Genomic DNA, 14,716 nt, shown 5'->3' with positions numbered 1-14,716 from the left:
ATCTGTTTGTTTTTATCTGTTTTGTGTTTAGCTTTTTATCTTATTTATTGATGAGTGTTTTGTCTTTGTGTGATATGGACCTTGAGTCTGAAATAAAGATTGGATTATATCACATCATCAATCGGATAATCGATCATATAATATCACACTATTTCCTTATCTGAGTCAGCTTCTCGAGCCGTATCTGGCCGTGCAACACTTACATTGCATATACTGTATGCAGAAGTATTATTTTAAGCAACACATTAAGTTGACGAAACACTCAACTCAAATGTAATTAAAGTCAGATCCACTCGTGTCTTAGATGGGGCAGTATCATAAAACTGTTGCACGCTTTCTAACACTCGGTAGTTTATTTATTTGTTAACCAGTTGTTCTATATTCACCTTGCAGGTGCAACTATGTGCTGTATCCTGGATTATATGTTTAAGTCATGGATGTTTAAAGTTTATATTTGTCTACTATTAGTTTACTTTTCATGAATGAAGTATGACACTGCGCCGTCAGTACACTTGTCCCTGTTTGTGATTGGTCAAATGTAGCTAACCCCGCCCCTTTCACGTGAACGCGCTCTCAGCGCTAACCTTGGCTTGATTTACCGAGTTGATCACCAGCGTCGGAGGACCGCTTAGCGAGATCTCGTTTGTTGGGGTTAGTTAAGATAACTCAAACATATCCAGGGTCTGTTGAACTGGCTTCGTAGTACAGGGCACAGGTGGCTGCATAGCAGCGCTAATGTCAAAGACACAAACATTATACATTGTATTTTTATTTGACCAGGATGCAGTGACACACATATTTGCGAAGGCTTAGCCTTCCCTAGACTACAGTAGTAGGCTACCCGCCGCCCCTGCCTTTGAAGCTATTGAGAGTGGGACAATTCCGTATCTCAGTTGGGAGGCTATTCCACAATGAGCTGCCTAACGGAGAGGACATTTTGTCCAAAAGTGGTCCGTCTGCGGTGGACTTCACAGTCTCCTCTGGTGGTTTCTGACCTATGCAGCGTCCAGTGTGTTTTTTGTGGATGAATTCCCCCAAGGGGCCAGTCCATATAAACATTTATAAATAAAGCACATACTTTTAAAATACTTAAAATTGTCAAAACTCAAGAAATTGTGTTTTTCAAGGATGGTAGGCCTTTGGTGGTATGAATGTGGCTTTCTGTCAAACACCTTGATAGCTCTCTTGTACAGCTGTTCTATGGGTTTCAGGTTTGTGGCACAAGCAAACGACCAGTTTGTAAAACAGTAATTCAATGTGGGATATAATCATACAGTGGAGCAGTGGCGACTGGTCATGAGGGGCACAGCCCCACCTAGTGTCAGCAGAAAGTATTACAAATAATGATTACAAAAAAATGCAAAAAATTAATTAAAAAATATATTAAATATATTTTAAGATCATGGTTAATCATCTGATTCGTCTATACATTTCTGTTTTAGTCTGTGTTCTTCTAATTAGTGTCTACAGTGTGCCTATTGAGCTGTTTAGAGCCATGTGGGACAAAACCCGATCCTGCCCCTCCCTCCCCCCTAAACGCACCAGGAGCGTCTGCGCCGCGTTACGTTGCGGCTGCGCCGCGCTGCGACCTCCTCCTGCGACCTGACACACCAGGCGCGTTTCAAAACGTTGCGGAAGCGGAGCGTCGTGTGTGCCATAGACATATAAAGAGTAGACGCCGCATCGACCGCTGCTGCCTATTGGCGCTGACGAGCCGTGGGGCCGCCATCTTGGACCGGTCACCCGCTCCACTCAGTGTAATCTGTCTGGCAGGCGCAATGAAGTGTCAGCGCATTTTATCAATCATAACTCGCTGAATACAAAACTGATTTTCACGGGGGGGGGGGGGTTCTGCAAACGTCATATATGTAGGCATGATACCGGACACATGATTCGGCGTATTTTAATATTCATAGTAGGCTTAACAGCAATAGAATATTCTGGTATTTGATAGCCTATGTTATGTATGATAGGTATTTTGCAAAAGACACACGATATATAATATATACACACACACACATAAAAAAACACTAATGGTCTATATATATGATAGAGAAGCATATTGTGTAGGCCTATACTCAGCTATTTTAATAAGTTGAAAAATGAAGAAACAATAATACATTATACATAGACAGAAGTTATATATCAGTAAAAATGAATATCTATGTCATAAAAAATGAAAATGTACTTCTACATCTATATAAAAAATGTAAATGTTCAAGTTAAAACACAAGAACATGACACCACCCCGCCCAAACCATATTTACACAAAGTTGCTCATGACACCCGAATGCCCCGTGCATGCGGCTCCTCCAAAGCATGACTGAGAACCTCTTTCTCATATCTTTGTCTTTGGGAAACCATCAAAATAAAAACGGGAGATTTGAGAGTCAACACAAAAACATTTTAAGAAGGAGGTCAAGCTTATTTTCTTCCTTCTTCTTCCTAGATAGATTAGATTAGATTTTAGATTTAGATTAGGACCCTTTGTGTTTCAGGTGACAAAGACTTCGTCAGGTAATATGCAATGGGAGCCTTCCAATGTCCGTGTAGGCCAACCACCATGAACACAAGAGCCTCAGTAGCAGCATCGGTCTCATTGTTTCCATCACCCATGTCTACAAAAGCAGACATTGACTGGTTATGTGGATTATATTGCACATGTTTTCTGATGGCCATGTCATCCAACATGAGTGAAACACATCCATATTTAGCCTGGACGTCCTGGCATCTTCTCTCCAGCATATCCAGCATCATCTTGTTCAGGCCAGGCTTGCCATCCACCGAACACAGCCACCTGTAAAAAAATTGAGAAGTAGCTATTTAACGTACTTGCAACCGTAATTTCCAAAAATGAAATTGAACAACATTAAGACTACCTTTTTGTTGTAGTCTCTCTGAGGTATTTGTATGCCTTTGGACCATGTAGATGGAGTGTGAGGGCACATTCTCTGTGGTCCTTGGAGTACTCATGGCCCTGCTTTGCCTTCAAGTCTATTTGAAGATCTGAAATTGTATGAGAAAAAATTTATAAGTCCCCTTCATATAATAACAAAGGAGTTTAATAAAGAGTGTAAGAGTAAGATGTACATGAATCTCAAAGTGCTACTTTCATCTTCCCTAAGTAGAAATCAAGCCTCTTTGAGTTCTTCATTAATGAGGTTCTTTTCCCTCAAATCCCCCAAAAGACTCCTCACTGTGGTCTCTGCCCTCTTTTCTCTAGCCATGGCATTCTTCCTCTCTCGCTCGAGACTCTCCACTCTTGCTAAAGCTTCATTGAGTCTGGCCTTAAGAGCAGTAGGAGAAGCAGGCGAGACATAGCTATGATCCCAGTAGAAAGAGGGATGAACATGGTTTGAGTGATGTTTCACTTCACACACAACACTTTGACACAACTAGAGTATGGCCCACATTCTTTCTTATAGTCATCACCTGTCAAAGCTACTGCCAGCATCATGCGTGTGTGTGTGTGTGTGTGTGTGTGTGTGTGTGTGTGTGTGTGTGTGTGTGTGTGTGTGTGTGTGTGTGTGTGTGTGTGTGAGTGTGCCAGGAATGCATGTTCAACATGTCTTCAATTGTGTGTGTATGTGTTTATTTGTGAGTGTGTTTAATATGAGTGGCAGCAAACAAGAGAGATTTTACTTTGTCTAGGACCATTATGAATGATGTTGAAAATAGAAATACTCACATCATTAGGCTGAGGTTGTGAGTGTGAAGCTTCTGGGTCGTCCTGAGGGGCCACAGACAGGCTCTCTTCAGCTTTTCTGGAAGTAGACGTAGTCCTGCCCTTTTCTGGCTAAAATGAAAAAGCAGAATACCACACACACACACACACACACACACACACACACACACACACACACACACACACACACACACACACACACACACACACACACACACACACACACACACACACACACACACACACACACACACACACACACACACACACACACACACACACACACACACACACACACACACACACACACACACACACACACACACACACACACACACACACACACACACACACACACACACACACACACACAGCCCTGTTATTGATAATAGAATATTTACATTTATGAATGCTAATAACCTTATGATGATACACCTACTCTTTGGAGGTGAACCGGGAAGCTGAAGATGGAGGGAATAACACCATCTCTGAGTCGGACAATCTGTCCTGTCAAACTCGTCCTGCTTAAAATGCTCACTGCAAATCACGGATGACTCGCTTGCAGTGAACCCTTCCCTCCTCAAAGCAACTTCCCACTTCTTTCTCATATCTTTGTCTTTGGGAAACCTTCAAAATAAAAACGGGAGATTTGAGATTCAACACAAAAACATTTTAAGAAGGAGGTCAAGCTTATTTTCTTCCTTCTTCTTCCTAGATAGATTAGATTAGATTTTACTTTATTCATTCCACAACGGGGAAATTCACTTGTTACAGCAGCGATTTATAAAGTCTCAGTTGGCCATGAACATAATGTTTGCTGGCTACGATTTCGCTGGCGGACATCAATACAGTACAATAATATTATATTTACAAAATACAACCAATTATAATGTTGAATCTTACTTGTGAAAAGTAATCCCCCGACCCCTGTTCGCAATCGTCCGCCGATTTGCACAGCAATATGCTGCTCTGGCATCTTGAAACCTCTGCTGTCTATGGGTAGAATGTCTGTACAATATGGGTAGGATGACCGGTCCAAGATGGCGGCCGTATTTCTTGCGCCCCAGCAGCCAATGCGGCGTCTACTCTTTATATGTCTATGGGGCTGCCTGCCCGACCTTACCTTACGGCAGCGCCATATAGATAGAAGAGTTACGACACCGGAAGTCCAAAAACGGTTATCGTCACGTGGTTCATGTAGACGAGGACATAGACATATAAAGAGTAGACGCCGCATTGGCTGCTGGGGCGCAAGAAATACGGCCGCCATCTTGGACCGGTCATCCTACAGACATTCTACCCATAGACAGCAGAGGTTTCAAGATGCCAGAGCACTGTGCAGCATATTGCTGTGCAAATCGGCGGACGATTGCGAACAGGGGTCGGGGGATTACTTTTCACAAGTAAGATTCAACATTATAATTGGTTGTATTTTGTAAATAGAATATTATTGTACTGTATTGATGTCCGCCAGCGAAATCGTAGCCAGCAAACATTATGTTCATGGCCAACTGAGACTTTATAAATCGCTGCTGTAACAAGTGAATGTCCCCGTTGTGGGATGAATACAGTACAATCTAATCTAATCTATCTAGGAAGAAGAAGGAAGAAAATAAGCTTGACCTCCTTCTTAAAATGTGTTTGTGTTGACTCTCAAATCTCCCGTTTTTATTTTGAAGGTTTCCCAAAGACAAAGATATGAGAAAGAAGTGGGAAGTTGCTTTGAGGAGGGAAGGGTTCACTGCAAGCGAGTCATCCGTGATTTGCAGTGAGCATTGTAAGCAGGACGAGTTTGACAGGACAGGACAGATTGTCCGACTCAGAGATGGTGTTATTCCCTCCATCTTCAGCTTCCCGGTTCACCTCCAAAGAGTAGGTGTATCATCATACGGTTATTAGCATTCATAAATGTAAATATTCTATTATCAATAACAGGGCTGTGTGTGTGTGTGTGTGTGTGTGTGTGTGTGTGTGTGTGTGTGTGTGTGTGTGTGTGTGTGTGTGTGTGTGTGTGTGTGTGTGTGTGTGTGTGTGTGTGTGTGTGTGTGTGTGTGTGTGTGTGTGTGTGTGTGTGTGTGTGTGTGTGTGTGTGTGTGTGTGTGTGTGTGTGTGTGTGTGTGTGTGTGTGTGTGTGTGTGTGTGTGTGTGTGTGTGTGTGTGTGTGTGTGTGTGTGTGTGTGTGTGTGTGTGTGTGTGTGTGTGTGTGTGTGTGTGTGTGTGTGTGTGTGTGTGTGTGTGTGTGTGTGTGTGTGTGTGTGTGTGTTTTTCATTTTAGCCAGAAAAGGGCAGGACTACGTCTCCTTCCAGAAAAGCTGAAGAGAGCCTGTCTGTGGCCCCTCAGGACGACCCAGAAGCTTCAACCTCACACTCACAACCTCAGCCTAATGATGTGAGTATTTCTATTTTCAACATCATTCATAATGGTCCTAGACAAAGTAAAATCTCTCTTGTTTGCTGCCACTCATATTAAACACACTCACAAATAAACACATACACACACAATTGAAGACATGTTGAACATGCATTCCTCGCACACGCACACACACCACACACACACACACACACACACGCATGATGCTGGCAGTGGCTTTGACAGGTGATGACTATAAGAAATAATGTGGGCCATACTCTAGTTGTGTCAAAGTGATGTGTGTGAAGTGAAACATCACTCAAACCATGTTCATCCCTCTTTCTAGGATCATAGCTATGTCTCGCCTGCTTCTCCTACTGCTCTTAAGGCCAGAGTCAATGAAGCTTTAGCAAGAGTGGAGAGTCTCGAGCGAGAGAGGAAGAATGCCATGGCTAGAGAAAAGAGGGCAGAGACCACAGTGAGGACTCTTTTGGGGGATTTGAGGGAAAAGAACCTCATTAATGAAGAACTCAAAGAGGCTTGATTTCTACTCAGGTAAAATGAAATTAGCACTTTGAAATTCATGTACATCTTACTCTTACACTCTTTATTAAACTCCTTTGTTATTATATGAAGGGGACTTATTAATTTTTTCTCATACAATTTCAGATCTTCAAATAGACTTCAAGGCAAAGCAGGGCCATGAGTACTCCAAGGACCACAGAGAATGTGCCCTCACACTCCATCTACATGGTCCAAAGGCATACAAATACCTCAGAGACTACAACAAAAAGGTAGTCTTAATGTTGTTCAATTTCATTTTTGGAAATTACGGTTGCAAGTACGTTAAATAGCTACTTCTCAATTTTTTTACAGGTGGCTGTGTTCGGTGGATGGCAAGCCTGGCCTGAACAAGATGATGCTGGATATGCTGGAGAGAAGATGTCAGGACGACCAGGCTAAATATGGATGTGTTTCACTCATGTTGGATGACATGGCCATCAGAAAACATGTGCAATATAATCCACATAACCAGTCAATGTCTGCTTTTGTAGACATGGGTGATGGAAACACCGAGACCGGAGCACCGGAGACCGATGCTGCTACTGAGGCTCTTGTGTTCATGGTGGTTGGCCTACACGGACATTGGAAGGCTCCCATTGCATATTACCTGACGAAGTCTTTGTCACCTGAAACACAAAGGGTCCTAATCTAAATCTAAAATCTAATCTAATCTATCTAGGAAGAAGAAGGAAGAAAATAAGCTTGACCTCCTTCTTAAAATGTTTTTGTGTTGACTCTCAAATCTCCCGTTTTTATTTTGATGGTTTCCCAAAGACAAAGATATGAGAAAGAGGTTCTCAGTCATGCTTTGGAGGAGCCGCATGCACGGGGCATTCGGGTGTCATGAGCAACTTTGTGTAAATATGGTTTGGGCGGGGTGGTGTCATGTTCTTGTGTTTAACTTGAACATTTACATTTTTTATGACATAGATATTCATTTTTACTGATATATAACTTCTGTCTATGTATAATGTATTATTGTTTCTTCATTTTTCAACTTATTAAAATAGCTGAGTATAGGCCTACACAATATGCTTCTCTATCATATATATATAGACCATTAGTGTTTTTTTATGTGTGTGTGTGTATATATTATATATCGTGTGTCTTTTGCAAAATACCTATCATACATAACATAGGCTATCAAATACCAGAATATTCTATTGCTGTTAAGCCTACTATGAATATTAAAATACGCCGAATCATGTGTCCGGTATCATGCCTACATATATGACGTTTGCAGAAAACCCCCCCCCCCGTGAAAATCAGTTTTGTATTCAGCGAGTTATGATTGATAAAATGCGCTGACACTTCATTGCGCCTGCCAGACAGATTACACTGAGTGGAGCGGGTGACCGGTCCAAGATGGCGGCCCCACGGCTCGTCAGCGCCAATAGGCAGCAGCGGTCGATGCGGCGTCTACTCTTTATATGTCTATGGACGAGGATCGTTCCCCGGAAGTTCATGGCGGGTAATGTGAATGCATTGATAACAGGAGATAGAACTACGATTTTTGTTAATTATTAGTGAATAAAGGTTTTGATTTGCAATATTTATACAACAAATCGATATGTTTTAAAAAATAAAATCGAATTTGCTAATATTAAGTGATAATATTAGGATTAGTGTGAACAACTAGTTTACATGTTACTAACAGTGCCTTGTTAAAGAGCCTGTTGCTGTTTATTTATAGCTTTGAATTCTTTCAAACCAATATTATCTTCTTAAACTTGTATGGTAGTCAGGAGCATCACTTTCTAATGTTTATTGATACATTTAGAGGGAGGGGATCTAAAGTAATGCTTTAAAATTCAGATTAGATTCATTTCTACCATTTTCTTAAATTCATGGTAGTTTCAGTAATCCCCTGGTAATTGAGGACACAAGTTATCTAAATGACTAATGTCATCTTTATGGCTTTCAGAAAGGACAGGAGACCGACAGGTGACTAGCAGCATATGATGATAATGATGATGTTAAATGTGTTGTTTTAGGAACATCCATTAGCAAATACATGGAATTCAATAAACATTGAATAGCATATCATGCAGTTTGTCGGTGCCTTTTCCTCCGTGTTGTCCTGGTTTGCTGTGCTGCCTCCTAGTAGCCACCATGGTTTGCTGTGCTGCCTGAGGATGCTCAAATCGCTCAGAAAAAGGAGTACGAATGTACGGCTTCCCCACTGACACAGAGCAGAGGAAAAAATGTCTGGCTCAAGTCAGCAGGAGCAATTTCACGACCAACAGCAACAAAATATGTGATGTAATTATATACAAACACTGCATTTTCACTTTTTCACAAAACGAAAACCACACCATTGGGAAAACTTAATGTTTTGTTTAATACAAAAAAACAGGGAAAGGCTTGAAAAACACTGAGTTGAGACTCAGGGTGCAGGGTGAGGGTCTCAGTGCAGGTATTCAGGCTCCATTGAACCCCCCTCTGGTTCTTGTGCTGAAAGAGGGAGTAACAGACAGGAGAAAGGGTTATACACACACACAGCACACCTATTGGATGGGAAATGCCTTGGGGAGATAAGGTGTTTACTTATATAAAACAGTATTAAACTTACCTTGTGTTTTCACTCTCACTTAAGTCCCTCTCCCTTTGCCACCAATCCAGAATCAGCTGAGCTGCAACATTATACAGACAGGTAATAATCAACAGAATCACAAGGACACAATATGGCTCTGCTAAAAACACTCACTCTTACACGTACCAAAGTTATATTTATCTAATATTTAACTCCCTCCACCCCCCCGCATACAATCCCGTTTAGAAGCCCCTCTTCTCTAATTCAACATGTTGGACGAAATGACATTAAGAGAACGGAACTTACAATTAAAAGGCTGTTCAACGTGTGTTGCTAACTTGCTTCGGTATGCTAGCTTAATCTGTTATCTGTAAACGTTCCCTAAATCTACTAATTTAGGGATAATCCACTGACATCCTTTAATACACATGTTCATTTGAATCAGATGTACTGATAATATCCGCAATATAAATCTTTAAACTTCTTCTTACCTTTAAAAGTCCGTCACGAACGGTCTATTATGCTGCAACTCCACAGCTCTGCCAGCCTTGGCGCTAAGTAACTTCCGGGGAACGGTTGAGAGGCTCCACGATCCGCCATTGCTGTAAAAAAGTGGTCCATTGGAGTGAACGGAGATGTCGTAACTCTTCTATTAAATAGCTCTGCCTTACGGCTGCGCCGCGGTAAAAATAGGATTCATCCTAATTTTAGAGAAGCGCTGCGCCGAGCCGCTTCTGGGACGCGTCTGAGCCGTAACGCGGCGCGTGTGGTGGAACAGCACCCATTGACTAGAGTGGCCGCGATCCTTACGACCGCCGCGGCGCGGCCGTAACGCGGCGCAGACGCTCGTGGTGCGTTTAGGGGGTCACTGTCTAAATCAATGGTGACTGTAAAAACTACACTGCGCATGCTCAGAATATTCTCCTATTTAATGTGTGTGGCAAAAAAATAATGACCCGAGGGGGTAAGTACGTGTGCCGCGAAAAGTGTGGTGTGTGAAGAGGAGACGAGAGAGCTGCAGTGAGGCGTCCTAAAACCCGGAAGTAAGCTGCGCATGGCTTCCCTCCACGAAAAAGCAATGATATTTCTCCATAGGATTTAGAAAATAGCTCCAAATAAGATCTGTGGGAAACAAACCTGTTAGATAAATGCACGTTTTGTTCAGCCGGATAATATCCACATGTCTACCCTACTTTTATAATTTTCGAATCATAAATCTATTGATTAGATTAGATTTATGAATCTACAAGAACATAAGGAGGACTTTTACAAAAAAGTAATAGCGATTTTTGTCCAGAAGGACAGGCAAATGGACTTCATCTTCAAGTCAAGGTAAGACCGCAATTTTATTGAAAATGGGATCTTACTAAGAGAGAACAATTCAATATTTAAATGATAAAATTACTTTTTTTGGGTATCCTTTTGTTGAACTGTCTGTTTAAAATTAATCGAAGCATCAGACAAAAAAAGCTTTTGAAAATAATATTATATTTTGATTTAGGTCAAAATATAATATTTGTAAACCTGAAGAGTCAGTGCCAGTGCGTCACTAGCCATGAACCTCACTGCAGAAGCTTATATAGACATCTAAGTTTTTTGTGCCCCACCACTTTTGTACATATAGAAACGCCACTGCAGTGGAGGTATGACTTTGCAGCATTGACAGTTAAGAAGGGTCTCATTTGTTTAACATTTTGCAAGTTCAATTTAATAGTATTTGATACTTTCTTAATGTGTTCCTTAAAAGTCAAGTTTCTTAAAAGTCAAGTTCGAGTCGAGTCCAAGATAGATACTTGAACTGGTATTTCTGCTCCGTTTAAAAACACGTTGGATCCTTCGAGTTTTTGGCTGGTCGTTTACTGAACATCATGCATACTGTTTTTTTACGTTTAACTGCAAGCAAATGTTGTTCAGCCAGTGGTGAACCTTGTCCAATGCATTTGAGAGACAAAATGAGATTATTTCAGTGTTTTTCCCGTGTATAAAGATGACCGCATCATCGACATACATTTGCACATTTAACTCAGGACATACATTAGGCAAGTCATTAATGTACAGAGAAAACAGTAACGGTCCAAGAATGGAACCTTGTGGAACCCCAACAGGGCTCACAAGGTATGGGGATTTGGCACCGTTGACCAAAACACAGTTTTCTGTTTGATAAGTAAGACTTGAACCACTGTATTGAAACTGCCGAAAAAAATTGAAATGAATCAGCTTTGTAAGGAGCACTTGGTGGTCAACAGTATCAAATGCCTTCCTGAGATCAAGGAAGACAGCACCTACATATGGGCTCGTGTCCAGCAACATACATTTAACCTTTTCCACAAAGACACAGTTAGCTGTCTCAGTGGAGTGGTGAGCACGACAACCAAACTGCATTGGGTGGAGTGTGAAATCTTTATCTGATTTGGTGATTAGTTTTGACACCCATTTCTCAGCTATCTTAATGGCCATAATGGCGCGTTTCCTGCAGCGGGTAGTTCGCTTTAAGCGTGCCGAGCTGTGCGGGGCCCGTTTTTGGTTGCGTTTTCACTTGGCCTAGTTTTGGCCCGGGGCTACTTTTTCACCTTTTTTCTGGCCCGACTAAATCGTGGTTCTAGGGCCAGGAACAACCAGGCTGAGTCGGGCTGAGTATGCTAAACTAGAGAGAGAATCGCTGGCAAGGGGGCTACAACTACAACAAGATGAACATATTTGACCGTGATTTAATTGTAATACACGTTTCAAAATGTTGCCGAAGTAACAACATACTGATACCGGTTAGTAAAAACCATGAATTAATGCTTTGACAAGTCTGCAGACAGACGGCAGGCGAAAAACCCTTTTAAAATGCGTGTTTTCTAAATGTAGCTTGGCTAAGCTAACGTTATATATGCTCCGAACGTCCACACTCACAACAACGGCCTATACAGACATAAATAAACCAGCGACTGTATTCTCCATGACACAGGCAGTCTGTGGTTTGTACTTGTTTAACTTTTGTCTAGTTTCTGAACAGATATGAGGAGCTGTGAGCTCTGAGTGCTAAGAGCTAACGGCTGTGTTGTTTTTCTGGGGCTCTCATTGAAGATTACGTCACGGCTCCGCCTACACTGCGTTACTATAGTAACTGCCCCAGTTCCTAAACTGTAATGGAAGCGCAGCATTAAAGTGAGCCGGGCCTAACCTAATAAGGCCTAACCAAACCGAGCGAGGCCTGCAGTGGAAACGTGCCATTAGAGACACAGGGGAGGATGCTGATAGGTCTATAATTGGACATCATTGCCTTATCCCCAGATTTAAAGATCGGTGTCACCGTGGCCACCTTCCATGGATGATGGAATTTCCCTCGTGCTGATAGATTGATTCACTAGCATAGTAATTGGTTTTATTAGACCGTCGAAGTTGGTGTCGAAATCATCTGCATAGCCTTAGAACCTCTTAACCCTGAGATTACATATTTTACCTCAACCTCTGTGATTTCCTCTAGGTCAAAAACGGGGTGTGTATCCACAGTCGGGCTAGGTGAGACCTCAGATGGCGGGAAGAGCTTTGTAAGCTTTGTGTCCAGTGGCGGTTCTAGACCAATTTGACTGGGGGGGCCAGGCTGGGGCCAGTTCTTGTCTGAGGGGGGCACAATAAATGTGGGACGAAAAAGACAAAGACAGTATGAAGTAATTGCGCATAAGAAAACAATGCAATACTGCACAGTTATTGGTATTTGTTTCAGTACACATATTTATTTCAGATACTTATAGTTACAGTTTTTACGCTTTAATGCAGGGGTCTTTTTTAGGATGAGAGCTACTTTCAAAAAATAAAACAAGTAGTGAGCTACTTTTATTTCTGATTTTTTTGTTTTTTGCAGTGTATATATTTAGCTCATTTTAACATTATACTTTGTGTACTGTTTGGGTCTGTGGGACCCTTTTTCAGTGTTTACTAAAAGAAAATGTATGCAATTTAATTATTTTAACCTGCTTTATTTTGGGGTGGACCTCACATCTTCTTGGGGGGTCTGGGGGCATGCACCCCCTGTGAATATTTTTTTTAAATGTTGAAGTGAAATGCATCAATCTGGTGCACTTTGAGCACAAAATGAATTTATGGATACAGCTCTCAACACTCAGATGAAAGGGAGCTGTATACTTTTCAATAATCCAAACATCTTTAGAATATGATCACAGCCAATAACAAATCATTTAAACTTGTTTATTCTTATCTTATGTTAACTATAGTTAGCATTCTTTCTTTTTATTTATGCATATTTTACTAATCACTGCCCTTTTAAACTGTTGCAAGAACGTGATTGATCGATATTCATTGTGGGGGGTGGGGGGAGGAGTGTTGGATAGATATAGAGTTGTAGTAAGTAGATAGAGTTCGCTAAGATTGAGGTTTTGTTTATGCATAGGGTAGATTCTTTTAATTACATTTCCTTTTTTTTGTGTGTATTTTTTACATTTTGGATTTGCTTGGCGAGCTACTTATTGAGGGCTTGCGAGCTTCTGGTCGCTCGCGATTGACGTGTTGGAGACCCCTGCTCTAATGCAGTGGTTCCTAACCTTTTTTCCCTAGAGCCCCCCCAAATGACTCCTGTTGGAAGTTACACCCCCCCCCCCCCCCCCACACACACACACACAAAGGGGGGGGCAACAGCAGTAATTGAAGTTTAAAAGTCCCAAAATGCTACAACTACTGTCACAAACTAGATGAATGTGAAGTATTTTGTTAAAGGAGGATGGAAGCGTAATTAAGGAGCACTATTGGAGTGACTTTGATGGTTATTGGACTCAGGATTAATTCATTTGGATTCCCGCTGTATGAAGAAATTAAAGGACGGCGCGGAAGTGAAAACAATTCACAAAGGGATTAAACTGTTTAAAACACATGCTCAAAGTAAGCTGGATTTTGCCGATGTGTTTATGTGGATTCAAAAGTCGTGAATAATCTACAAAATGGAGGAGACCGATCTGATCGGAGTAACTGTGACAAATAATCCAACTGAAACCGGCATGGACAATGACTATGTTTTAAAATGCGCTTATCCAGATAAGCCCGGTTTGGACACTTTACGGGCAGAAGAAACATTTATATTAAAGAAAGAATTATACATTTCTGTCTTTTTATGCCTTTAATAGCTACTAACTTGAATTGTTATTCAAATTAATTAATCAATTATTTTTTATATTTTATTGTAATGTAGAGACGAGGCTTTTAGTGACAATCATGTATTGCTTTACAATTATATGCAAAAAAAAAAAAAAGCCTAAATATGATATTTGGCCTCAAATCATCTGAGGCCTGGCGCGCCCCCCAGGTTGGGAACCACTGCTCTAATGAAAGAAAGACAAATACGCCTATTCCGTCAGCCAAGAAATCGTTTAATCATGAATTTTTTTTCATTTTCAGGGGGGCCACAGGGGGGTCCAAAGTCAGTGTTAGGGCCCCACCCCCCTAGAACCGCCCCTGTGTCCAGAGCACTATTTATTAAATACTCATTGAGAGCTGACCAACACTGCAGGGTCTTTTATCAGGGCATCATTAATTTTTAATTCTAGAACCTTATTTTCCTGTTTGGTATGTGTACCTAATTGTTTAT

General features: G+C 41.4%; 1 protein-coding gene and 2 long non-coding RNA genes across 5 annotated transcripts; 1 reads left to right on the top strand and 2 right to left on the bottom strand.

Annotated features, from left to right (window-relative positions):
* Window positions 1-1,852: 1,852 nt before the first annotated feature.
* LOC139435727 (uncharacterized) lies at window positions 1,853-4,726 on the bottom strand. Its single transcript, XR_011644935.1, has 5 exons — window positions 4,589-4,726; window positions 4,125-4,312; window positions 3,689-3,796; window positions 2,880-3,006; window positions 1,853-2,797 (listed from the first exon to the last, which is right to left on the bottom strand). It is a non-coding gene; the product is annotated as an uncharacterized lncRNA (long non-coding RNA).
* Window positions 4,727-4,980: 254 nt separating this feature from the next.
* On the top strand, window positions 4,981-7,449 carry LOC139435720 (THAP domain-containing protein 6-like). Of its 3 annotated transcripts, none has more exons than XM_071206558.1 (6): window positions 4,981-5,088; window positions 5,365-5,557; window positions 5,961-6,074; window positions 6,382-6,513; window positions 6,705-6,829; window positions 6,912-7,449. In XM_071206558.1, the coding sequence occupies exons 1-5, from the start codon at window positions 5,009-5,011 to the stop codon at window positions 6,714-6,716; spliced, it is 531 nt and encodes a 176-aa protein (XP_071062659.1). In that variant the 5' UTR covers window positions 4,981-5,008; the 3' UTR covers window positions 6,717-6,829; window positions 6,912-7,449. The 3 variants fall into 3 exon arrangements, 2 of the variants coding, with proteins under 2 accessions (XP_071062659.1, XP_071062658.1); XM_071206557.1 differs by having other exon boundaries at window positions 6,382-6,590; XR_011644933.1 differs by lacking the exon at window positions 5,365-5,557 and having other exon boundaries at window positions 6,382-6,590.
* A 1,472-nt stretch (window positions 7,450-8,921) lies between these two features.
* Window positions 8,922-9,700, bottom strand: LOC139435761 (uncharacterized). The gene is made up of 3 exons (XR_011644975.1): window positions 9,624-9,700; window positions 9,172-9,232; window positions 8,922-9,053 (listed from the first exon to the last, which is right to left on the bottom strand). It is a non-coding gene; the product is annotated as an uncharacterized lncRNA (long non-coding RNA).
* Window positions 9,701-14,716: the final 5,016 nt, after the last annotated feature.

The sequence above is a fragment of the Pseudochaenichthys georgianus genome, chromosome 18, assembly GCF_902827115.2.
Source record: "Pseudochaenichthys georgianus chromosome 18, fPseGeo1.2, whole genome shotgun sequence".
In the NCBI taxonomy this organism is placed as follows: Eukaryota; Metazoa; Chordata; class Actinopteri; order Perciformes; family Channichthyidae; genus Pseudochaenichthys; species Pseudochaenichthys georgianus.
Note: the sequence above shows the minus strand (reverse complement) of the source record. Positions and strands in the feature narration are given on the sequence as shown.

Excerpts from the sequence above, each read along its gene's own strand:
- LOC139435720 (XM_071206557.1), top strand. The coding sequence starts at position 5,009 with ATGCCAGAGCACTGTGCAGCATATTGCTGTGCAAATCGGCGGACGATT. Across the intron at positions 5,558-5,960 it reads TCCCGGTTCACCTCCAAAGA|CCAGAAAAGGGCAGGACTAC; the intron begins GTAGGTGTATCA and ends TTTTCATTTTAG. Across the intron at positions 6,075-6,381 it reads CACAACCTCAGCCTAATGAT|GATCATAGCTATGTCTCGCC; the intron begins GTGAGTATTTCT and ends CCCTCTTTCTAG.